The sequence below is a fragment of the Chrysochloris asiatica genome, unplaced genomic scaffold (genome assembly GCF_000296735.1).
Source record: "Chrysochloris asiatica unplaced genomic scaffold, ChrAsi1.0 scaffold00165, whole genome shotgun sequence".
NCBI classification, from domain to species: Eukaryota; Metazoa; Chordata; class Mammalia; order Afrosoricida; family Chrysochloridae; genus Chrysochloris; species Chrysochloris asiatica.
In genome coordinates this window covers 1,500,196-1,527,756 of record NW_006408683.1, presented here as the reverse complement: position 1 = coordinate 1,527,756, position 27,561 = coordinate 1,500,196, and the positions used below count along the sequence as shown (strand labels likewise).

Genomic DNA, 27,561 nt, shown 5'->3' with positions numbered 1-27,561 from the left:
TGAGTCCTTCATGCGTAGGATCCCCTGCCATGTTCCTTGATGACATGGCTTCTGCCATTATCCTATCACATATAGCATTGTACTTCAAGATGGAGCTTAAAATGTTCTTTGTGATGATAAATGGAACACCATTTCTCTAAAATATGATTCAAAGTGGCCAAAACCAGCCCATTTTAGCTTACTAATACCTAGAATATTGATCTTAATGCATTCATGTTCATTTTCACAACTTTCAATTTTCTTGGATTCATACATCATAATTCCTTGTTCCAATTTTTAATGGGCGTTTGCAACCGTTTTTCCACATTTTGAGTTGTGCCCCATTGACAACTGAAGGTCCCGAATGTTTTGCTTGATTCATGTTATTTGGTCAACTCTACTCTAAGGGGGTAACTCTTACCCAGTTATATTTTGAGTGCATTCCAACCTGAGGAGCTCAATTTCTGGCACTGTATCTAGCAATGGTTTGTGACTATTGATAGTGATTTCATCTTCTGGGACTATGGCTGACATTTTTCTGTTGCTATGCATACAGTTTTCAGTGGCTAAGTGGTAAGAAGTAGCCCACCTGTCCAGTTTCCTAATCTGGAATTTTTGCTAAAACCTCTCCATCATGGGTGACCCAACAGGCAAGCCACGACAGTGCAACAAACTAACTGTAGACTCTTATGTATATGTTGTTGTTAAATGCTGTTGAGACAGTTCTGACTCATGGCAACCCTGAAAAGGGTTTCCAAGGAATCGCTCATGGGTTTGAACTGCCTACCTTGTGATCAGCAGTCCACTGCTTATCCTACATTGCCACACCTAAAACTGTAATGGTCTTTTTGGTATTCTGATTGGTGAAAAAGGTTTCATACTCTTGCTTTTATTTCATTTTCCTGATTAGTTTTGAAGTTAAGTGTTTGTTAATTATTATCTGCTTGTGAATTATCTGTTCTACCAGGCCCTCCACTGGAGAAGCTGAGGCCTTCTACTCCCATAAAGATTTACAGCCTCCAAAACTCTATTATATAGGGCCTTTATGAATTGGAATCCTGATGTAGCACTTGTGGGCTAATGTACCACAAGGTTGGTGGTTCAAGCTGACCAGCTACTCCTTGGAAACCCTATACAGGGTCGCTATGAGTTGGAACCAACTCCACAACACATAACAACAACAACAACGAATAAAGCAAATTAGCAAATTCCTATTTCACAATTTCTATACATATTGTTCAGTAACATTAGTTACATTTTCCACAATATTTCAACATTCTCTTAAATTACGTTCTGATATTTTCAGTACTCAAATTTCCCTGCCCCCTTATCTTCTCATGCTTTAAAGTAATTGTAGAACTTTTGGTCTCAAACAGATAGTTTTTTAATGGAGCTCTACACTCACTGATTATATCCTTTATTTTTTGTGCCAATCTATTGTTTTGTCAAAATGGAACCTTGGAATAATTTCAGTTCAAGGTTAAGGACTATCTCAGGGCGATAGCCTCAGGGAGTCCTGTAGTCTCAATTGGTCCATAAGGCTGGACTTTTAAGAATTTGAGTTCTGTTTCCCCCCACCCCCTGTTCTATCAGGGGTCATCTACTGTGGACCTTAGTGCTAACCAGTACCATATAGCTCTTGGGTCTCAGGATAGATGAAGCTCAAAGTGCATTTCAACTGAACTGGAAAGAAGGGGTTATGTAGCTAATTATTTTAGATGATGTATTCTCTGTAAGAAGAGTTCTTACATCTTCAAAAGAATTAACTTCAGATAGATAAGTGAATAAAATTGATTCCTAAGGTTATTTTGTAACCCTGTAGGATAAGCACCGGGTTACTAACTGTAAGGTCAGCAATTCAGACCCATCAGCTGCTCCCCATAAACTCTGTACAGGGTTGCTGTAAGTTGAAATGGACTCCACAGATCTTAAAAACTACAGAAACATACTTATCCCTCTCAATGAATTTAAATAACACTGAAATTTCAATTAACTTGTATTTTCTCCTTTGTTTGATTGTAAATTCCTTGAAGATGGGAATTATGTCTTGTTGATTATTGAATCTCCATTGTGTAATTGTAATGTCAGAACAAAGTAGATACTTGCATAAATATGTTGTTGTTATGTGCCATCGAGTCGGTTCCGACCCATAGCGACCCTGCATAGGGTTTCCGAGGGTGTAAATCTTTACGGGAGTAGAAAGCCTCATCTTTCTCCCGCGGAGCAGCTGGTAGTTTCGAACCGCTGACCTTAAGGTTCGCAGCCCGATTCGTAACCACTACGCTACCAGAGCTATACGGGGAATAAATTTATCAGTTCCTCTGTTGTTAATGTTCTATTTTCCATTCTCAGGATAATTGTTTACACAATAAAATATGTTATGGAAAGCTTTTTACTATAGTATCTATATCTGTTCTGTAGTACAGAGAGGTGGCTGGGGTTTCAGTTAGTACTGCATTGTCGGGGAGGGATTCTACAGAGATTTTAGAAGGAAGTGAACTTAACCAGACCTTGGTATTAAACTGAATGTTAAGGTGAATAACAGAGAAACATGAACAGGATGACTTCCAGATCTTGGTGATATTCATTGGGATATGTTTAGAGGAAAAGGAGCTTTGTTCCTAGGGATGTATCTAAAGTTATTATTTGCCTCTCCTGACACTTCTTTTCTCTCTGAAAATACAAGCCCAGTACAAATGTAGTTTATTTTCAACTCATTTTCCTTTTGAGAATATTCTTTGGGTTTTCTGGCCTTTTCCCTGATTTGCTGGATTCTTTTGTTAGTAACAGCCTTATCTATCTCTCAGGGGAAGGGGAAGGGAAGATTGTTGTTGTTAAGTGCCTTTGAGTCCGTTCTGACTCATAGTGACCCTGTATGAGGAGCAGCTGGTGAGCTTGAACCAAGACCCTTGTGGTTCAAACCGACCTTGCAGTCCAGCGCATTAACCCACAGTACCAAACCAGGACTCCTAAGGGAAGATGGACAAATCCAAAACCTTTTACAGCAGTCATTGGGAAAGGAAAAACTCAGAGTTCATCATTTTTTGTTCTGTCTCAGGAAGTTTGTCTACCATGGGAGAAGTTCAGTAAGGCATGTTGAAAGGTTGGAAGGCAGGGGATCCATTAGCAGTATGGAGATGACAGTCAGCAGTAGGACAGAGTACATAGTCCAATATTTCACTACATCTAGTGGTCACTCACCTTAAATAATAATATAATGTGCATACAGATGCATGTGTATATGTGCATTTTTGTAAATCATTCTAGAAAATGATGAAAAGAACAAAGTCATCTGCAATATAACACCGCAGAAATAATCTCTGTCAACATTTGGGATGGACAAGAATTGATCAATATGAGGTGAAGGTAATAGAAGAAAGATGATGGATAATTAAAGCCTAAGTAGCAAAACTGTTAAAAAAGAATTACTTTGCCGCCGCCCTCCCCCCCCCCACACACAGAGTGGACAGAGAAGGGCAGCTTGGACATTGGATACTCAAATGGGGGGGGGGGACTACAAAGGCAAGAAGTGACTGGCTTACAAGCTTTCAAGAGGGAACCTTGTTCTAGGGAGCATGGCAGAAGGCAGATTCTCCAGAAGGTACTATTCAATCTGTCTGGGTGGAGCTGATGAAAGGAGATACAGATGGGTAACTCGTGATACTGTAGTGAATAATGCTTATCAGGACGGATTATGAGGGTTGGAAATGCAAAGGTGGAAGTTTTGTAACAAGGAAGGGAGTGATTGATTCTCCAGGATAGGAGCGGAGGCCTCTGGGACCATCAACGGAGAAGAGCTGAGAGCGGGACCCTACCCAGAGAAACAGAGATGCCTGAGATAGAGACAGAGATGATGACGTGGAGTGATGAAATGACTAGGGACTTTGGACCCAGAAAGGGAAAGGGACTGTGGGCCGAAAACTGGGGGGAGGGGGGAAGTGTAGGGAGCAGGTTTCTGGGATATACCCTTTGGGTGGTTGAGGATGCATGGAGGGGATTGGAACCATGACAGGGAGATGATATACGATGGAATGAATGTAAAACTAAAGTTCTCCCATGTAAACTATCATATAATTCACAATAAAACATTTAAAAAAAAGAGAGAGAGAATTACTTTGTATCAATGTATTGGTAGGTGGAGTACTCAGATCTCTTAGGGGTTTTGTTTTGGTGCAGCAAGAATATACCACATTTTTAAGAGAGAAAAAGCCTTTGATATAGGAGCTGTGTTACTCCTTTTAGCCTCTGGGGGGTTTTCTCCGTGCTTGGTATAAAAAATATCCTGATAGACGTCCATTAAGTATTTCTTGAATGAATTAGTTACATTTTAAGACTTTATATGCATACATTGTTTTTGTTGTTATGTGCCATTGAGTTGATAACAACTAACAGCACCCCTATGCACAACAGAATGAAACATTGCCCGATCCTACGCCAACCTCAGTTGCTATGCCTGAGCCAATTGTTACTGCCACTCTGCTGATCCATCTCATTGGGGGTCTTCCTGTTTTTCTCCGACCTTCCATTTTACCAGACATGATATCCTTCTGGTCCCTCCTAATAATATGTCCAAAATATGAGAGATGAAGTCTGCCATTCTGGCTTCTAAGGAGCATTCTGGCTGTACTTCTTCCAACAAATTGGTTTGTGTTTTTGGCAGTCAATGGTACTTGTAATATTCTCCTCCAACACCATAACTCAAATACATCAACTCTTCTGTGGTCTTCCTTATTTACTGTCCAACTTGACATGCACGTGAGATTATTGAAAATACCATGGCTTGGGTCAGGCACATCATAGTCCACAAACTGACATAAATATTATGCTCCAATTTTAATAGCAGAGGTTTTTTTCACTTGAAAAGTTTTTCTATATTTTATTCAAAAAACTCTTAAAGTATTTCTTTTTGAGATAGGAAATGTCTATTTCTTTTCCATATGTATTACTATTTCTAACAGTAAGTACGTGTATGTTAACAAAATTATATTGTATTAAATTAGCTTGTTCTGACTTTCAATACCGTATCTGTTAAACATTGTTGTTGTTGTTGTTAAGTGTTAAACATTAGACCTAGTAATTATAGATCAGACTTTGAAATATATTCTTTCCCTAATTTATCAAGAAATTAAACATATGCAGTTAGTTTCTTTTATTTAACATAAACTACCAATGCTTAGAGGCCAAGATGGCCAAACTTCGTCTCTCATGCTTCGAACAGACATATTGTCAGAAGGGACCAGTCACTGGAGAAGGATATCATTCATGTGTGGTAAGATGGAGGGTCAGAGAAAAAGAGGACGACTCCCAACGAGATGGATTGGCCAAGTGGCAGCATCGATGGACTCAAGCGTGGCAACAGTAGTGAGGTTGGCCCAGGATCGGGCAGTGTTTCATTCTGCTGTGCATAAGGTCGCTATGGGTTAGTACCGACTCGATGGCACTTAACAACAACAACCAATACTTATAATTTTAATTTATAGGAGTCCTAGTATGGCGCTGTAGGATAAGCACTGAACTACTAACAACAACATTGATAGTTCAGACCCACCAGCTGCTTTTGGAAACCCTTTATAAGGTCGCTATGAGTCAGAAGTGACTCGATGGCACTTGATAACAACAACAAATAATAATAAAAATAATTAGAATTTTCTCAAGACTCTTGTTCTTAATATCAACTTTGCTATATCCCTGAAAAATATCTACATTCTATAATAAAATTACCCTGTACTGAAGGACATTATAACTGATGATAACTTAGCTTTAATATTAAGTGCTATACTGTGAGCAAGGTATCATTATTATTATATCGATAAAGAAATGAAGCAACAAATAAATCAAGTAATTTTTCAAAATCCATTTCTAATGCAGAGTCAGGATTTGAATACAAGTTGATCTCACTACAGAGCCTAGTTTTTCAGTGTGCCTCATCTTCTCTCATCCTAAATAGTAATATAATGAACACACATGCAAGGGAACGTCAAAAAGTTCATGAAAATTCATTCTCTTTAATTACCCTGAAGGGTTCATATCTGAAGTTAGTTTCTGTTTACATATATTTGAGAAAAATGCATTCTGTTATTGGCACACTCTCAGAAAATAGGAAGAAAAACATATGTAGGATGGGAGTTACTATATAATATCTGAATGTTGATTCAGTTGGTACTGGTCAGCAGTTCAAACCCACCAGTCACTCCTTGGAAACCCTTTATAGGATCACTGTGACTCAGAACCTGACTTGATGGCAGTTAACAACAACAACAACAACAAAATCCAGTAGTACTGAATCAAACACTTATGTGGTAATTAATAGACGCTGTATAACATGATCATCAGCAGTCACATAAAACCATAAAATAAAATGAAAAATTAGAACAAGTAACAACATAGGACTACCATTCTTTTGCAATTGTTGTTGTTTTCAAAATAAAAATACTTGAAATAAACATCATCATCATCATAAATGATGATAGACAATTGAATTTTACCAATATTTCATAAAGTCTGAACATTTTGAATCTCAAAAAATAAGAGTGAAGGGGAAAACTCAGAATATAGAAAAGTCATCTATGTTGAATAAATTAATTTTCATCATTATATTTTCTTTATTTTATCTTGTGCTAGTAAGAACTTTATTATAAGCAGTACTAGTTTCTCTGACCCTCTGTCTTACCAAGCATGATATCCTTCTCCAGTGACTGTTCCCTCCTGACAATATGTCCAAAGTATGAGAGACAAAGTTTAGCCATCTTGGCCTCCAAGGAGCACTCTGGCTGCACTTCTTCCAAAACAGATCTTCAGTATAGGGTAATTTTATTATAGAATGTAGATATTTTTCAGGGATATAGCAAAGTTGATATTAAGAATAAAAGTGTCTTGAGAAAATTCTAATTGTGTTTATGATTATTATTATTTGTTGTTATCAAGTGCCATTGAGTCACTTCTGACTCATAGCTGACCTTGAAGTCCAGTGTTTCATCCTACGGCTCCAGGCATACCTATATTATCTTTTTAAAAATATATTAACTTTTCAGTGTTATTACTTATTGAGTATCTTTTTTGTTCTTTCCCAGTATCTAGTTATGGATTATTATGTTGGTGGGGATTTGCTTACTCTGCTCAGCAAATTTGAAGATAGATTGCCTGAAGAGATGGCTCGATTTTACTTGGCTGAGATGGTGATAGCAATTGATTCAGTTCATCAGCTACACTATGTACACAGGTAAGTAAGACGACCCTTCTTTGTACTTGAATGTCACTTATCAGATAATTTCTATAAGCAGAAATCCATTGTTAGCAAATTTATTTATGGTCTTAAGTGCATTTGTCTTGTCCATGAAAATAATTCATTTTGATACGGTTTTAGTCATTGTGCTTTGTTGTCGTGACTGTCGTTTTTCAGCATTAAGCAACTGATATGCTTGCATATATACACAGACGTGTATGTCATCTAATTTTCCACTTCCAGTCAGCATTTCTACAGAATACTGCTAAGAAAATGCACTTATTCACAGATACGTATTTTCCTTCATGGAAGAAGTATGCACTGGCCAATTTTCTTGTGCTTTAGTTTCATGTATTAATATTAGTCAAAGTACTATGCCATACATCATAGGCTCATTTGCCAAGTACTCTGTATTTCTCAAGAAAATAATTACAAGGATAGTGGTAATGATAATACAACTATAATTTTATTGGTCATAGAATAATGTCTTAGTTGTAAATTGTTTGATAAGTATAATTTATTTTTAATGTTTCCCGCAAGAGTGGGCTGTTTTGTATATGATTTAGGATGCAATGAATGAAAAGGTGGCCCTATTTATAAAATGGTTTTTTATGTAATATTGTTCTTGTGCCTATTGACATAAGTTGAAAATATTTTGCTGTGTTAACAGTTTATAGTAATTTGTGTATAATAAAAACATTTAAAATGCTTTGGGGTGGTTTAAAAGCAGCCTCACATTTTAAAAGCAATAAAATAAGCATAAAGTTATTGGTGAATTGATCATTCAAATAAGGAAATATTTTGGTAAGAGAAAATATGAGAAAGATATGTTAAGAAGAAATTTATTAAGGGATATTGCCCTGGTATAAAGAAATTGAATCATTTTCTGGCTGTTTTTAAAACCTTAACATGCATCAGAATTGCATGGAAGGCTTGTCAAAATAAAATTTCTTTGTAGTATTTCATGGTGTGTGTGCTATGCAACATTAAAGAGTAACGATGAATCAGCGAAACACCTCATAACTTAGATGCATCTGGAGGACATTATGCTGAGTGAACTAAGTCATCCACAAAAGGACAGATATTGTATGAATGTACTATTATAAAAGTCAATGAAAGATTTTCATGCACACACAAAAATATTTTAAATTATTTCCCAGAGAAGGGAGAGGAGGTAAAGCACTAACTAGACTAGGCTAGACACGTATTAGCTTGTGTGAAGTGGAAGGCCATACATAATGAGAGATATTCACAGGAAGGCAAAGGAAGACATTAGGAGGTGTACAAGAATTAAAGACACAACCCTGCACAAACAATATTCTACATATGGATGCATAGAGAGACAAACAGTTGAACAGGTATTGGAAGAACAGTACTATACACACAGATATATATAGGTTTTGTTGTTGTTTTTGTTAAGTGCTGTCAAAGCAATTCTGACCCATAGCAACTCTGTAAAGGGTTTCTGAGGAGCAGCTGGTGAGCTTGAACCACTGATGTTGCAGTTCAAACAAACCTTGCAGTCCAGCACCTTAACCCACAGCGCCACACCAGGATTCCATATTATAGGTTTGGCAGAGATTGTTTCTACATACATATTTATTTATGTTGCAAATATATCCATGACTACAGTAACACATACAAGGGAGCAAAGTTATAAACATAACCAGACACCTTGAAGGAATGAGTCATAGGACCTGGTGCTCAATCTAAGGAGACACCAAGATCAATTGGCATAACATAGTTCACAAAGACAGTGTTCTACAACCTACTTTGATGAATAGTGACTTGGGTCTTAAAAGCTTGCACATGCTCATCTATGGTGTAACTATAAATCTCTCCCCCTCTGGAGCAAATAAAAGTGAAGAAAATAGAAGATGCATAGAAACAATTAGTCCAGTGAATTAATGAGCCATGTGAACCTCAGCCTCCATCACCCTGAGACCAGAAGAACCAGATAGTGCTCAGATACCACTGCCAGCTGTTCTGAAAAGGCTCACAATACAAGTTCTTGGATTGTTGTTGTTAGGTGCCATCGAGTCAGTACCAACTCATAGTGACCCTATGCATAACCGAATGAAACACTGTCTGGTCCTGGACTAACCTTACCATTGTTGCCACGCTTGAGCCTATTAATGCTGCCACTTTGCCAGTCCATCTCACCGGGGGTCTTCCTCTTCTTCTCTGACTCTTCATCTTACCAAATGTGATATCCTGCCCCAGTAACTGGTGTCTCCTGACATATGTCCTAAGTATGAGAGATGAATTTTGGCCATCCTGGCTTCCAAGGAGCACTCTGGCTGTACTTCTTCCAACACAAGTCTGTTGGTTCTTTTGGCATCCCATGGTACTTCCAGTATTCTCTTCCAGCACCATAACTCAAATGCTTCAATTCTTCTACAATCTTCCTTATTCACTGTCCAACTTTCACATGCATATGAGGGTAGTGAAAACACCAAGGTCCTGGATAGAATGGAAGAAAAAGGTGAAACAAAGCTCAAAATATTTTTTTTTTTCTTTTAATAGACCCAGCTTACTGGTAGATAGAGAATGGTGGAACCCCTGAGACTACGCCCTTAGTCACCTTTCTGACCTGGAACTGAACTCATCCTTGTGGCTCAATTTTCAGTCAAACAATAGCCATGTCTATAAAGGGGAATATAATATTAGGGATGTACACACTCCTTAGAATAATCAACCATTTGAGATCAAAAGGGCATCATTTTCCCAAAGATATAGTTCAGAAGGCTGGAAGGGTTAGGAAAGGAGGAATGGAAATGACAAACAGGTAGGTATTGGGCTATGTGATATTGCATTGTGGAGATTGGAATCAATGAGCTGAACCAAAATGTGTATGAATTGTTGAATGAAAAACTGATTTGCTCTGTAAACCTTCAGCAATAAAAAATCAGACTGTTTTGTCTAAATTCTCAGTAGAATTGGATAGTGCTGGAAAATTGGTATTTCTAACAAGTTCCCAGGCTGCTAACCACAAGATTGATGGTTTAAACCTACCCAACTGATCCGTGGGAGAAAGACTGGGCTTTCTGTTCTGGTAAAGATTTACAGTCTTGGAAATTCTAGGGAGCATTTCTAGTCTGTCCTGTAAGGTTGCTATGAGTCAGAATTGACTTGATGACAGTGGGTTTTGTGGTTTTAACAAGTTCCCAGGTGATGTTGGTATTGTTGTTATTGCTTCTAGCCTCCAGTGACTGTACTTTGAAAACCACTAAGAAACATTGACTGTTTCTTTTAAGTTGTTCTTTTAAGTTGGTCACTGAGAACATAAAATTGGGAAGAAGAGAAAATTTTTGTTTCCCTGTTTTTTTAAGATGTGAATATCTTATGCTGATTGATTGAATTTATAATGAAGTTCTGCAGCTTTATTAAAGAAACTTTTAATTAAAATTCTGTATTGCATTTGATCTCAGGTTGGTTCTTTTCTATTCATGTGCTTTTCTCTGTTGATGTGTGATGGTCATAAATTTTAATAAAAATAAAGACATGAACATTCTTTGAAAAATTTAAAGCACAGTGCAGTTTTTAAGATGGTCTTATGGTTTCAAACATTAATTATAGGATGAAAATCCAAAGTGCTTTTTTATTGCTCAAATGGTAACTCAGTGTTCTAGCTGAGTCCTGTCATTTAGAAAAACTTTAAAAATGCCACTTCATTAAGCATTTAACGAATGTTAGTGTGATACATAATTCTTATAGACATAGTCTTTGTAACTCCCACTAATAACTGAATTAAAAAATCCACAAAAACAAAAATACAAACCTACTGCCACCAAGTCCATTCCAACTTATTGCAACCTTATATAGGGTTTCCAAGACTACAAATATTTACGGGAGCAGGCACCCTCATCTTTCCCTCTGACCTTGTGGTTAGCAGCCCAATGCCTAACCCTCAGTGCCACAAGGGATCCTTACAGACCGGGTTTGTTGTTAAGTGCCATTGAGTCGGTTACGACCCATAGCGACCGTGCATAGGGTTTCCAAGGAGCAGCTGGTGAGCTTGAACCACCAACCTTGCAGTTCAAACCACTTTGCAGTCTGGCGCATTAACCCACAGCACCACACCAGGACTCCACTGACTGGGTAGGACTATGCAAATGTGAAGGATTGAAAAGCTTGTTAATAATGTAATAAAGTACATAGCACTATTGTTGGGGTGGGGCCATGCAAATAAAGTGTATAAAACCCTAACATGGGATTGGTTAATTTTGCCATTCAGTTAGACTTAAAATAAGTCATGTCAGAGGTGGAAAGGCATAATCTCACAACTGCCGAGAAAGAAGAGCTAGAAAATGTGTCTTTTGGACTTCAGATCCGTGGGCAGAGAATCTTCTCAATCCAGGAGTCAGAGCTGTGACCCTGGAGATCGTAAGAGACGGTTAGAAGCAGTGACAGAGAAAGGGCGACAACAGAAGCAGAAGAACTAAGACGCTGGCAAGAGGAAAAGGTAGACTCTCAGACCCACAGAGTGAGATAGCTGAGTGCTTTGGGCTGGAGGCTTGTTGATGGTGTTGGATACCTCCAGGCATTTGGTCGAGCTAGAGTTGCCAAACTGCGGAGCTAGAGTTGAACACCTTTGGGCCGAGGCTACTAGTGGAGTAGAGTGCCTCAGGACATTTATTGGTAGAGCTAGAAAAACTTTGTAACACTTACCCAAGCAGGGCAGAAGGCTGCAGGGCCTTAGGGCCAAGGGGCTGAAGCCATAGAGAGGTGTACCAATAAACACCTTTGAGGAGAGACTGTAATCAGAGAAAGGTATCCTGAATCATTTTTGACCCTGAATTGTAAAAAAAAAATCCCATAATCATGACTGTTGTCTCTGAGTTTTGTTTGGCCATTGCAATGACTTATGAAAATTTAGCAGATGAGTAATGTGGAAGGGAAGGTTGGTGTCAGAATTGACAAAAAGGTCAAACGTCTGAGACATACCTGCCCTCTGCCTCATAGGACTCATCCTTAGGGTATTGATCTTGTCTTCCCTAGCCTCCTTATGAAATTAAAGGAGGTTAAACACTGCCCTAACACCATTTTCCTATGCTATTTTTACAGTTAATTACTGAACAGAGTCTTTAACTTACAGAATTTAAAGAGATTTTATCCTAGTCATATCTAAATTCTTTTTCTTTTTTTTTTTATTGTGAATTGAGTGAAGGTTTACAGAGAAGATCATCAGATTTATATTCAACAAATCATGTACTTTCTTTCATCTCAGTAACTGCAGTCCTCTCTGTGTAACAAAGTTATGCCGCTTCCTTCCTCTGGTTCCTATTCATTCCACCCTCTTTCCCAACACTGGTCAACTTTGTCCTTAGGTAAATGTTGCCTTTTTAAAATCTTGAATGGTTGATTATTCCATGGTGAGTATAATGTACTAGTGTTGTTGTCCCACCTATATACCTGTCTGGTGCCTGGCTGAAAATTGGGCTAGGAGAACGAGTTCCATTTTAGACCTGAAGGATGGCTGAAGGCCATGGGTTCCTCCTGTTTCTTTCTGACCAGTAAGTGTGGTGTTTTTTTTTTAAAGTAATTTTGAGTTTTGTTTCACATATTTTCCTACTTTTTCCTAAATATCATAAATATGATACTTTTAGAGCAGCTGGTAGTGGTAGCCAGCACCATCTAATTCTTCTGGTCTCAAAGTTATGGAGACTGATGCTCACATGCTCTATTAGTTCATTGGGTTAATTGATTCCAAGCATATTCGGTTTTCATCACTCTTCTTTCTTTTGCACATGAAGAGACCAATTGTTTCACCTTAGGTGACCACTCATGAGCTTTTAAGATTCCAGTTGCTATCCCCACAGTAGGATGTAGAACATTGTCTTATGTCAGTTGACCCTTGGTGCCCCCTGAGGCTATGGTCCTGACCCCCCAGGCCCATCAACTCATTTCCTCAAGGTGTTTGATAATGTCAGAGAAGTTTTCATCATTTTGCCCCCTGTGTGCTCCATAGGTGTATTTGCAGCAAAGACAAATACCTGTGTACAAATATCATCTGTAAAACCATTATATTTGTGAGTATACTCTCACACTCATTCCCTTACCCATTCAATCTATCTATCCATGGATCTATGTAGAATACTGTTGTTGCAGTATGTTTTATATAACAGTATTTACCTCTATCCTCTTTAACCCTTGCATTCCTCTCTGTGATGAAGACCTGTCTGTATCATCCTTCTTTCAACCTCCCTTTTGCGGTATATATTGCCTTCCGCATCACTCAAATTAACATGTGTGTACCTTCTAGCCAGTGAATTACTTTCCCTTCCATTCCACCCATGGTAACCATGAAAGAATTCAGCATGAAAATCTTTTCTTGAATATTTATAGTAGTGGTCTCATACAATATTTGTCCTTTTGTGGTTGACTATAATTTAACATATTACACTGGGCATATCTATTGCACAAGACCTTTTTAAAGTGTTCAAGAGGAAAGATGTCAGTTTGAAGACTAAGGTGCACCTGACCAAGTCATGGTATTTTCAGTAACCTCATATGTATCTAAAAGTTGGACAATGAATAAGGAAGATCATAGAAGAATTGATGCATTTGAGTTATGGTGTTGGAGAAGAATATTAAAAGTACTGTGGACTCCCAGAAGAACAAACAAATCTGATTTGAAGAACTACAACCAGAATGCTCCTAAGAGGCCAGGATAACCAGACTTCATCTCTCATACTTCGGAAGGGACCAGTCCCTGGAGAAGAACACTGTGCTGGTAGAGTTGAGTGTCAGTGAAAAAAAGAAGACACCCCCAACTAGATGGATTAGCACAGTGGCAGCAGCCATTGGCTCGAGAGTAACAAGTGTGATGATGGTGTAAGACTGAGCAGTGTTTCATTCTCTTATGCATAGGGTAACTATGAGTTGGAACTGATTAGCGTAGTGGTTACGAATCGGGTTGCGAACCTTAAGGTCAGCGGTTCGAAACTACCAGCCGCTCCGCGGGAGAAAGACGAGGCTTTCTACTCCCGTAAAGATTTACACCCTCGGAAACCCTGTACAGGGTCGCTATGGGTCGGAACCGACTCGACGGCACTTAACAACAACAACAGCAGCAGCAGTTTCAGTTAGCATTACGTACTACAGATTCATCCATGTTATGAGGTGTTTTGCAGATTCATTGTTATTTATCAAGGCTGCATAGTATTCCATTGTGTGTATGTACCAAAGTTTGTTTATCCATTCTTCCATTGATGGGCATTTAGACTGTCTTTATCTTTTTGCTATTGTGAATAGCTTTATCTTTTTGCTATTGTGATGAACATGGTTGCGCATATATCTTCTTGTGTAACAGCTCCTATTTCTTGTGGGTATATACCAACTTGAGGGATTCCTGGATCATACGGTATTTCCATCTTTTTGAGAAAGCAATATATCATTTTCCAGATTGTTTGCTCCATTTTACAGTCCCACCAACAATGTGGGAGGGTCCCAGTTTTTCCACACCCTCACCAGCATTTGTTATTTTCTGTTTTTTTTGGAACTTTACTATTAATGCTGGAGTGAGATATCATCTCATTGTTCTTTTGATTTCTTTAATGTTATGAGTTGGTCCTGACTCGATGGCACCTAACAACAACAACAATGTCTAATGATCATGAACATTTCTCCATATGCTTGTTGACTGCCTGAATGGCATTGTTGGTTAAGCACTGGACCACAAGATCAGTTTGAGCCATAAGGTCGGCAATTCAAACTCACCAATTGCTCTTTGGAAACCTTATACAGGGTCACTATGAGTTTGGAACTGACTTGACAGTACTTAACAACAACAATAACAGTGGCTAATGATTGTGAACATTTTTTCATGTATGTTGACTACCTGAATGTCTTCTTTAGTGAAATGTTTGTTCATGTTCTTTGCCCACGTTTTAATTGGGTTATTTGCCTTTTTCTTATTGTATTGTGTTGTAGTTTTCTACAAATTTTAGAGATTAGTCCTTTATTTGCTATGTCACTGGGAAAAAAACTTATTTCCCAGTCTGTGGGATATCTTTTTACTCTTTTGGAGCTATCATTTGATGCATATATATGTCTAATTTTTAGGAGGTGCCAGTCATTTATTTTGTCTTCTGTTGTTTGCTTGTATATATTTTAATTATGTTTGATTGTGTATTTATGCCATGTATCAGAGCTCTTAGAAGTTTGTTCCAGTATTTTTTTATCAATGATCTTTAAAATACTAGGTTTACATTTAGGTCTTTAATCCATGTTGAATTTGTTTTTGTATATGGTGTGAAATATGAGTGTGGTTTCATTTTTATGCAAATGGATTTCCAATTCTGCCAGTACCATTTATTGAAGAGACTATCTCTTCCGCATTTAATGTGTTTTGACCAAAGATCTTTGGTCAAACATCAGCTGACTGTATGTGGATGGATTACTTCCAGATTTCAACTCTGTTCCATTAATCTGTATGTGTTTCATTGTACTAGTACTAGGCTGTTCTGACCACTGTGGGTATGTAGCAGATTTTGAGATCAGGATGTAAGAACCCTCCAACTTTGTTCTTCTTTTTAAGTTAAGCTTTGCTTATCTTAGGTCTCTTTCTTTTCCATATAATATAAAGTCTATGATCATTTTTTTCCATGACTCAATGGCACTCAACAAACAATAAACAAAAACTTAAAAGAATGATGTTGAACTCTGAATTGGAATTGCATTTTACTGAGTAGTGTTGGCATTTTTGCAAGGTTAAGTCTTCCTATCCATAAGCATGTTATATTTTTCCATTTTTATAAATCTCTTTTTTTTTTTTGTAGTAGAGTTTTGTAATTTATTTTTTATAGGTCTTTTGTTTCTCTTGGTTGTTGAAGTGCCATCAAGTCAATTCTGACCCACAGTGCCCTGTATCGGGTTTCCAAGGAGCAGCTGGTGAGCTTGAACCATTGACCTTACAGTTCAAATGACTTTGCAGTCTGATGCATTATCCCACAGCGCCACACCAGGGCTTGATAGTCATATTTTAAATTATTGACAAAGAATGATTTCTTTTGAAAATTATTCATCTTTATTGGGGTTGCTGTTGTCAGGTGCCATCGAGTCGGAACCGACTCATAGCAACCCCATGCACAGCAGAACGCAACAATGTCCAATCCTGGGCCAACTTCACTACCGCTGCCACACTTGACGCCATCAATGATGCCACTTGGCCGATCCATCTCGTTGGGGTTCTTCCTCATTTTCTTTGACCCTCCATCTTACCCAGCATGACATCGTTCTCTAGCGACTGTTCCCTCCTGACAATATGTCCGAAGTATGAGAGATGAAGTTTGGCCATCTTGGCCTCTAAGGAGCACTCTGGCTGCACTTCTTCCAAAACAGATCTATTGGTTCTTTTGGCTGTCCATGGCACTTTTAGTATTCTCCTCCAACACCACAACTCAAAGGCATCAATTCTTCTACTATCTTCCTTATTCACTGTCCAGCTTTCGCATGCATATAAGGTTATTGAAAATACCATGGCTTGGGTCAGGCACACCTTAGTCCTCAAGCTGACATCTTTGCTCTTCAACACTTCAAAAAGTTCCTGTGCAGCAGATTTGCCCAATGCAATACGTCGTCTGATCTCTTGACTACTGCTTCCACGAGTGTTGACAGTTGATCCAAGAAGAATGAAGTCCTTGACAACTTCAATCTTTTCTCCATTGATAAAAATGTTGTTTATTGGTCCAGTGGTGAGGATTTTTGTTTTCCTGACATTGAGATGCAACCCATACTGAAGGCTGTGCTCTTTGATCTTCATCAGTAAAGTTTTCAAGTCCTCTTCACTTTCAGCAAGCAAGGTTGTATCATCTGCATATCGCAGATTGTTAATGAGTCTTCCTCCAATCCTGACACCACATTTTTCTTCATAGAACCCAGCTTCTCGTATTAGTCTGGTGAAAGAACACAACCTTGTCACACACCTTTCCCAATTTTAAAACATTAAGTGTTCCCATGCTCTGTTCAAACAACTGCTTCTTGGTCCAGGTACTGATTTCTCAGAAGTACAATTAAGTGTTCTGGAATACTCACACTTCTCAATGTTGTCCATAGCTTGTCATGATCCACACAATCAAAAGCCTTTACGTAATCAATAAAGCATAGGTAAACATCTTTCTGATATTCTCTGCTTTCAGCCAAGATCCACCAGACATCAGCAATGTTATCTCTCGTTCCACGGCCTCTTCTGAATCTGGCTTGAACCTCTGGAAGTTCTCTGTCAATGTATGATTGTAGCTATTTCTGTATTACCTTTAGCAAAACTTTGCTTGCTTGAGATATCAAAGAGATTGTCTGATGATTGCTGCATTCCATTGGGTTTAGTCAATATAAAGTATTTGTGCTATCCTCTAGTCTGCTATGCTTGTGACAAATATTTTTAATTGACTATAGTATGCAGTCTTATAATTATATTTTTTATCACAGCATCCTAGGTAACAACTAACTTACTAATATTGATGTGTGGTTACAAAGTACTTAATTTGAAATGAATCCTGCTTATTCCATTGTTGTTGTTGTTAAGTGCTATCAAGTCAGTTCTAACTCAAAGCAACCCTATCCAGGCTTCTGAGGAGCAGCTGGTGGGTTTGAACTGCTGACCTTGTGGTTTGCAATCCAGTGCTGATCCTACAGTGCCACACCAGGGGTCCATTCCATTATTGGACGTCCCTAATATGTAGTTTTATTTTATGTTAAGTTGAGTTTATTTTTATACCTGTCATTGGTTCCAGTTTTTCCTTCAGAGCCACGTATAATAATCTATCTTCCAGTTATCATGTCTTCTTTATGTTAAACACTTAAAACGTTTGTAGTTTCTCTTTTGAACCCTGGTGTTGTGTCATAGGATAAGCACTGGACTGGTAGGATAAGTAATGTTGACAGTTCAAATTCAACAGCCACTCTTGTAAATGCTATACAAGATCTGTATGAATTGGAACCAACTCAACGCATACAACAACAGCAGTTATTCTGTTAGAATATACACATGAACACACACATCTCTCTCTCTCTTTCTCTCTTTCTCTCTTTCTCACACACACACACACACACACACACAGAGGGAAAGAGACAAACAGATAATTGTTCCTTCTATCATACCTCTTGTCCTTCCTTTCTTCTCTTTTGTGGACATATCCCAGTGTTTCAATGGGCTGCTTAAAATATGGTTCCCATTTTCTAGATTAGAATATATATTTCCAGCAGATATTTTACTAAGAAAAATATTTCTTGAATCATCTTTAGTAAATTGAATAGAAAGATGCGTTAGTCTGCTTCCATAAAGATTTACAGCCTTGGAAATCCTGTGGGGGCAGTTCTACTCTGCCTGTTGCTATAAGTTCGAATCGACTCCACCACATTGGTAAGTAACTTTTCAAGTATCAGAAGTTGGAGATTACAAAAAGTATTGGGATGTGTATTGAGACTGTATGTGTTTAAGGAATAGTTTTTCTTGTGTTCTTCTTAAATAAACTTACTTCTGGTCTGATAAAATACATTGTTGATCTTTACTAAAAGAAAATTTGTAGTTGAAAAGTATGTCTTTGCTTATGAACAAAGTTTTATAAAGAAATTATAAAAAGTAACAAAGATTGTTGTTGTTAGGTGCCATAGAGTCAGCTCTGACTCATTGCATCCTTACGCATAACAGAACAAAACAGGCCAGGTTCTGCGCCATCCTCACAATTCTTGGCCCATTGCTGCTGCTACTGTGCCAATCCATCATGTTTGGGATGTTCCTCTTTTGTGCTGACCCTCCACTTTCCCAATCAGGATGTCCATTTCCAGAGACTGGTCCCAACTGTTAATATGTCTGAACTATGGTAGAAAAAGTCTCGCTATCCTGACATCTAAGGAGCATTTTGGCTATTCTCCTTCCAACACATATTTGTTTTTCTGACATTCCATGGTACTTTCAATATTCTTCTCTGACACCATGTTTCCTTATTAACTGTCCAGCTTTCACATGCTTATGAGGTGATTGAAAATATTATGACTTGGATCAGGTGCACCTTAGTCCTCAGACTCATATCTTTGCTCATGAACACTTTAAAGAGGTCTTGTGCAGCATATTTTCCCAGTTCAACACACATCATTTGATTTCTTGACTGATACTTCACTAGTGTTGATAGTGAACCCTAAGCAAAATGAAGTCTCTGACAACTTAAGTCTTTTCTCTCTTTATCATGATGTTATATATTGCTCCAGTTGTGAGGACTTTGGTTTCTTTACATTGAGGTGCAATCCAGGTGCTATAGTCTTTGATCTTTATCAGTTAGTATTTTAAGTTCTCTTCTTTGCTAGCAAGCTAGGTTATATAATCTGCATATCGTAGGTTGTTAATGAGTCTTCCTCCAATCCTGGTGGATGCCACATTCTTCTTCATATAATCCAATCAGCATATAGGTTGAATAAACATACTGAAAGGATACAACTCTGGCACAAAACTTTATTCATTTTAAACCATTCAGTATCTCCTTCTTCTGTTCTAATGATTACCACTTGATCTATGGAATGTTATGCTACCTTGAAGAATAACAGGGAAGCTGCAAGCCACCACATAACATGGATGAACCTTGAAGACATTATGTTGAGTGAAATTAGTCAATGACAAAAGGAGAAATACTGCATAGGACCACTATTTTATAAGACTAAGAAAAAGAACCCCTACTAAAGGGGGTGTGTGTGGTTCTTTGCGGTTTACTGGGATGTGAGGGGTGGGAGGGGAAGGTGGAGCACAGGGTAGGGAATAGACACAGGATAGTTTGGGTGCTGGGGAGAGGGCAATACAAAAAAAGGGGGAGGGAAATGGAAAAACAAGGTTAATGGGAGAACCATTAGGCAAGTTTGCATGGGCTAAGTGGGACAGAGATAAATAATGAAGTATGCACAACCTTGGAACAACAGGGCTCTGGGATACAAGGATTGAGACATTGTTGAAATGGGCAAAAGAGGGAAAACAATGTTAAGATGCTTGGCTGTCTTTTGAATCTTGGTTTCCCTTGTATACCATTATAAAATAGATACTTGAGCGGGGGAGAAAGGAATTGTCAGAAATATCACCATAGAAATCTTGTAAGTCTGTCTTCTGCCTATAACTGATTGGAATACCTAAAATGGGGCTAAAACATGATCAATGAATGAGTCTTCCTGTGGAGCCTCTGCATTACATAAGACCATAGGTGGAATCCTGAACCCCATCCAGAATCTTCTGAGGTGGGAAAGTTTCACTTGAAAGGCCAAGCAGACCAGTCTGGAGTGGCTAGAAGAACAGAACATACCTCTTGAAAGAAATACTGGCAGCGAAAATACAAAACAATAATGGCAGTTCAACTGACTACTACAAGAACAAGCAAGTTGCTTGCCCAGGGGTCATCAAAGCAAGTAGTTGAGTCCCCTCAGGGCAAACCCCCTTCCAAGACTAAGACTCAGTGGGAATATATGAACAGATATGCTCTCTGACTGGTGACCATGTTGGTTAGCAAAAAGGGGAAGTGAGGAAAAACAGCAATGAAGCGGCGAGCTAAGCCCTACCACGTTCCATAGATTCCTGTGAAACTGGGTGGAGACCTGGTTGGCCAGTAGTGTGGCAAGACCTGGGGACTCTTGGGCCCAGAGTCAGTGACATAGCCACAGAGGACTAGAGTGGAGAGTGAAGCGTCCAGCTGATAAGAAGTGAGGGCATATGCACAAGAACATCCACACTTGCAGATAATACCCACTTGACCTGACTTCAGTGACTGGATAATCAGAGCTCAACTAGAAGAAGAAAGAAGAGGGATAAAAGTGTGATCTGATACAATTTGATGAACTTAACCTACACCTATGGATGCAGTAGCTCAAAAAAGGGAACAAATCTTTACAGCGAGGATCATTCCCACCCCCTCATAACACAAAGTAGACAGGGATGGATAACTTGGACATTGGCTACCCAAAATGGGGTGGCTACAAAGACAAGAAGTGACTGGCTTACAAGCTTTCAAGAGGGAGGGTGCAAAGGAAGGTTGAGTCTATGTTGAGTAGTCCAGTCTGTCTAGGAAGGGCTGATGAAATGAGAATAGTTTTCTTGTGATACAATAGTGAATAATTGCTATCTGGACTGACTATGAGGGTTGGAAATGTAAAGGTAGACATCTTGTTACAAAAGAAGGGGAGTGGTTGACTTTGCAGTCCAGGAGCAGAGGTCCCTGGGACCATCAAGCGAGAAGAGCAGAGTGTGGGACCCTACCCAGAGAAACAGTGATGCCAGAGATGGAAGCAGAGATGATGATGTGGAGAGATGGAGTGGCTGGGGACTCTAGACCCAGAGAGGAAGAGGGGCTGTGTGCTGACAACCAGGGGACAAGCTTGGTTGGTTGGTGATGTATTGAAGGTATTGTAAGCATGACAATGAAACTATATACAATAGGATGAATGTAAAGCTAATGTTCTTCCATGTTATCTATCACATATTTCACAATAAAACATTTTTAAAAACAAAAACAAAAAAAAAGTCAATGAGACTGAAGGAAGAAGTCCAAGGTGCACTGAAAACATGGGCAAAGAATAAGGCTGTGAGAATTAATTGATGGAATAAGAATTGAAATCTTGCAACAAACTAATGCAGTATTGGAGACACTGACTCATCTATGCCAAGACACTTGGAAAACAGCTATCTGACCAACTGTTTGGAAGAGGTCCATATTTGTGCCCATTCAAAAGAGAGGTGACCCAACGCATTGTGGAAATCATTGGTCAATATCATTAATATCAGATGCAAATAAAAATTTGCTAAAGATAATTTAAAAATGTCTACAATAGTACATTGATAGGAAGATGCCAGAGGTTCAAGACATATTTAGATAATGATGTGGAACTAAGGATATCATATCTGATGTCAAATGGGTCTTGGCTAAAAGTAGAAAATTCCAGAAGGATGCTTACCTGTGATTTATTGACTATGCAAAAACTTTTAAGTATGTGGATTGTGACAAACTATGGATAACATTGCAGAAAATAAGACCTTCCCAGACACTTAGTTTTGCTCATGAGGAACGTGTACATTGACCAAAGGGCAGTCATTGTAACAGAACAATGGGACACTGTGGTGGTAGTGTGCGTTCGAGTTGGTTCCGACTCAGTGACCCTGTATAGGCTGTAAATCTTTACAGGAGCAGAAAGCCTCATCTTTCTCCCACGGAACAGCTGGTAGTTCGAACTGCTGACCTTGAGGTTAGCAGCCCAACTCGTAACTACTACGCTACCAGAGGTCCTTAATGGGACACTAAATGGTTTCAGATCTGGAAAGATGCATGTCAGGCTTTTATTCTTTTACCATACTTACTCATTCTGTATACTGAACAAATAATCTGAGAAGCTGGATTATGTGAAGTAGCATGTGTCATGAGGATTAGAGGAAGACTTCTTAACAACCTGCAATAAGTAGATGATAAAACCTTGCTTTCTGAAAGTAAGGAATGGACTACCAGAAGAACCAACAAATCTATGTTAGGAGAAATACAGTCAGAATGTTCCTTAGAGGTCGGGATGGCAAAATTTCGTCTCTCACAGTTCAGACATATTATCAAGAGAGACCAGTCCTTTGAGAAGGGCTTGCTAAAGTGGAGGGAGACCTCCAATGAGATGGATTTAGCACAGTGTCAGCAGCAATGAACTCAAACATAACAATGATTGTGAGGATGATGCAGGACTGGGCAGTGTTTCATTCTGCTGTAGTAGTTCAAACAAGGGAATGCAGAATGTTTTAAAATCAGGAAAGTTGTTCACAGGGTTGTATTCTTTCAACATCCTTGTTCAGTCCTTATGCTGAACAAATAGTTCAAGAAGCTGGCTTATATGAAGAAAAACGTGGCCTCAGGATAGGAGGATGATTCATTAACAGCCTGTGACATACAGATGAGACAAACTTGCTTGCAAAGAGGATTTAAAATACTTACTGATGAATATCAAAGATGACAGCCTTCGGTATGGGTTGCACCTCATTGTAAAAGCAGAAATCTTTACCACTCTACCAATAAATAATGTCATGATAAATGGAGAAAATAATGAAGTTGTCAAAAGACTTCATATTGCTAGATAAACTATCAACACTCATGGAAGCTGCAGTCAAGAAATCTAACAACGTGTATTGCATTAGGCAAATCTGCTGCCCAAGAACTCTTTAAAGTGTTGGTCAGTTTGCAGACTAAGGCACATCTGACCCAATCCATGGTATTTTCAATAACCTCATAATTCATGTGGGGAGTCCTGGTATGGCACTGTGGGTTAATGCAGTGGACTACAAGGTCAGTTTCAACTGCAAGGTCAGCAGTTGAAGCTTACTAACCACTCCTTGGAAACTCTTCGTAGAGTTGCTATGGGCCAGAACCAACTCTACAGCACTTAACAACAACAAAATATGCATGTGGTAGTTCGACAATGAATAAAGAATAGCATAGAAAAGTTTATGCATTATGAGAATATTAAAAGTACCATGGATCACCAAGAAAATAAACAAATCTATGTCGGAACAAGTATAGTCAGAGTGTTGCTTAGAAGCCAGGATGGCCAGACTTGGTCTCAAATACTTTGGACATATTATCAGGAAGGACTAGTCCCTAGAGAAGGACAGCATGCTTGGTAAAGTGAAGCATCAGTGAAACAAGAAGGATTGGCACAGTGGCAGCAGTAAGGGGCTCAAGTGTATCAAAGAATGTAAGGTTGGTGAAAGAATGGGCGTATTTCATTTAGTGTTGCTATGAGTTGCTACCAACTCAGTGGCACCTAACAGCAACAATAGAACAATGGTTCATAAGGCCAGTAGTATCTGTAAGGTTTTTATTGGCTAAGTTTCAGAAGTAGATCAACAGGCCTTCTTTCCTAGTCTGTCTTAGTGGAAGCTCCACTGAAACCTGTCCACAGTGGATGACCCTGCTGGTATTTGAAGTAGCAGTGGCATGGCTTTTAAGTTTCATAGCAACATGCAAGCCATCACAGTAAGGCAGACTGACAAGATAGGTGGGTGGTTGCTAAGGATTTCATACTACATAGAACAACAATCAGTGCCCATGGAACCAGCAGTTAAGAAATCAAACATGTATAGAGAAAATCTGCTGCAAAGGACCTCTTTAAAGTGTTAAAAAGCTTAAGATACCACTTTGTGCACCTGATCTATGCTATGTTCTTTTTAGTTGTTTCATACACATGCATAAGATGGACCATGAAAAAGAAGGATTAAAAGAGAAATCCTTTGGTGAAAAATATTGAATATACCATGGATTTCCAGAAGAATGAACAAATTCCTTTTGAAGGAAATACAGTCATAATGTTCCTCATAAGCAAGAATGGTGAGACTTCATCTTGGTTACTTTGTCCAAGTCATCAGCAAAATGCAGCCACTAAGAAGGGGAACATCATGTTTGTTAAAATAGAGCGTTAGCAAAAACAAGGATTGACGCAGTGGCTGCAACAATGGCTCAGCCATACTAAAGATTATAAAAATGTCTCAGGACCGGGTAGTGTTTTGTTCATGAGTCAAAACTGACTGAACAGCAACTATCAGCAACATACCTATGAATGTAATGTAATTATTTTCCATAATGTTCTCTATTGTAATCAATCAGTCAGTTAATGTCATGCCAGTATCTGGTGGATCCTGAGTTTAATTTCTCTGAGTCATATAAAGAACAGCATTTGTTGTTGATGTTCAGTACCGTCAAGTCAGTTCTGACTCATGGCGACCTGCATAGGGTTTCCAAGGAGTGGCTGGTGAGTTTGAACCGCCAACCTCATGGTTAACAGTCCAGTACTTATCCTACAGCACCACATCAGGACAGTATAGACACAGAAAAGGAAATACATATTTGTTATTGTTGTTAAATGCCATTGAGTTGGTTCCAACTCATAGTGACCCTCTATAGGGTTTCAGAGGAGCAGCTAATGAGTTTGAACTGCCAAACTTGCAGTTCAAACCAACCTTGCAGGCTAATGCACTAACCTGCAGCACCATACTGGGACTCCAAATACATAGTTATTGTTATTGTTGTTAAGTGCCATTGACTCAGTTCCGATACAAAGTGACCCTATATAGGGTTTCCAGGGAGCAGCTCGTGAACTTGAACCACAGACCTTGAAATGTATAGTAGAGAAGATAAATGTTGAGCTAGTATCATTTACAAGCCAAGAAACCTAGGAATACCCAGAACTACTGATACAGAAGAAATTAACACAGCTGAGATCCTTATTTGCATTCTTGGCCTCTATATTTGCAAGAAAACAAATTTATTTTAAGCCACACACTTGTTTTTTGTTTCTTTTCTGTTACAGCACCACTGTGAAAGTCAGGTACATGGTATGGCTGTACCCACAGTTTATTTAGCCAGTTACCTTTTAGGGAACATTTTGGTAGTTTACACTCCCTTATAGAGAAAATAGCTATCTCTCACACCTAATACATATATATTTTTTAATTCTTACAGGAGTTATAGTGCTGAAGGCCATGAGTTTAGTGTTAATGAATCAAAATTATACATTAAGTAATCCGTCTTTAAGGAGAAATACACATAAAGCAAGATTATGTGTTGATCAGTTGATAAAAATGTTGTAACGAGAGACTTCCATTTATTCCAAAGGCTGTCCAGTAAAATAACAAAGTCATGAAATAGATCCATTTGACTTGCAGATGAGATGATGCTACAAATTAATTAATAAATACTGGTAGTATTCGTGTTTCCATACAGAAATAGTATCATTGGGCTTTTCATTACACTCTACACAAAAATTATTGAAAAATTAAGCATTAAAGAAAATATAGGATGCTACCCTGGTGTGCTGTGGGTTAATCCACTGGACTATAAAGTCAGTTTGAACCTCAAGGTCGGTGGTTCAAGCTCACCAGCCCCTCCTTGGAAACCCTATGGGTCAGAACCAACTCCATAGTACGTAACGACAACAACCCTTATTTCTCTATGGGACAAAAAAATAAGGGTAATTTCTTAACACTATATTAATATTAAACCTTTTTTTTTTTTTTTTAATAAACAAGTAAGATACTATAAACAAAGTGGAAAAGCAAGCTCACATGCTGGGAGAAATTTTTTTGTAAAATATGCAAGCAACCAAAGTTTAGTAAGCAGAACTTCTGAAGATGAACTGAAACATAGTACACATAGTATAAAAAATTATAAAGGACGCGAACAAACATTTTATAGAAGAGGAATCTAAGATGACCAATGGTAATACAAAAAAGAACCTCACCCTTACTAGTAATCATACAACTGTAAATTAATTTCAAAAAGGTTTTGGAGAAAATGGAATTAAAAGATAATGGAATTTTCCATGAAATTTTTGAAGTCCTCTTGTATACAATTTATACCTATCAGCTTAACAAAAGTATAAAAACCCTCTATATGGTAAGGATGTAAAGCAATGAGTGCTCTCATGACTGACATTGTTGTTGTCATTAAGTGCTGTCAAGTCATTTCCAACTCATAGTGATCCTGGGTAATGTTTCCAAGGAGCAGCTGGTGAGCTTGAACCACCAACTTTGTGGTTCCAACTGACCTTGCAATGTAGTGCTTTATCCCATAATGCCGTACCAGGACTCCCATGATTGCCACAGGAGTCTAAATTGGTACAGAAAATTAAAGAACAATTTCACACCACCTAGTAAAGTTGACTGGTGTAGGACACTCTCTGGATTGCAAGGTCAGTTTGAACCAAAAGTGGGCAGTTCAGACTCATCAGTTGCTCCTCAGAAACCCTATGTGGGGTCATTATGAGACAAAACTAACTGCAAGTCATTCAACAATAACAAAGTTAAGTTGAAGATAACACATATATTTCATTGTAGCAATTCCATTTCTAAATATATGGCATGGAAAAACACTCAGATATAAGTACCAAGAGACATTTATTAAAGTATTATCTCAGCATTTATTGTAATATCAAAATAAGGAACAATGTAAATGTCATAATCAGAATTGATACATTTATATATATGTTGTTGTTGTTGTTATGTGCCGTGGAGTCGGTTACGACTCATAGCGACCCTGTGCAGGGTTTCTGAGGCTGTAAATCTTTACGGTAGCAGAATGCCTCATCTTTCTCCTTATTTATATATACGTGTGTATGTATACATACACACGTATATATAAATAAGGAGCTCTGGTAGCGTAGTAGTTACGAATCAGGCTGCGAACCACAGGGTCAGCAGTTCGAAACTACCAGCTGCTCCATTGATGATCCCAAGGTACCTCCGCTCCTAGACTGGAGAATTAATCACTCCCTTCCTTGTTACAAATTGTCTACCTTTGCATTTCCAACCCTCATAATCTGTCCTGATAAGCATTATTCACTACAGTTTCATGAGTTACCCATCT

The 27,561-nt window shown here is 38.5% G+C and overlaps 1 protein-coding gene across 3 annotated transcripts in view; it reads left to right on the top strand.

Annotated features, from left to right (window-relative positions):
- Positions 1-27,561, top strand: part of CDC42BPA (CDC42 binding protein kinase alpha (DMPK-like)) — a 628,044-nt gene that overhangs the window by 238,152 nt on the left and 362,331 nt on the right. For all 3 annotated transcript variants that reach the window (XM_006871264.1, XM_006871263.1, XM_006871265.1), the window contains one exon: positions 7,050-7,198. In XM_006871264.1, the coding sequence (XP_006871326.1) occupies positions 7,050-7,198 (149 nt within the window). The remainder of the gene's footprint in view (positions 1-7,049; positions 7,199-27,561) is intronic.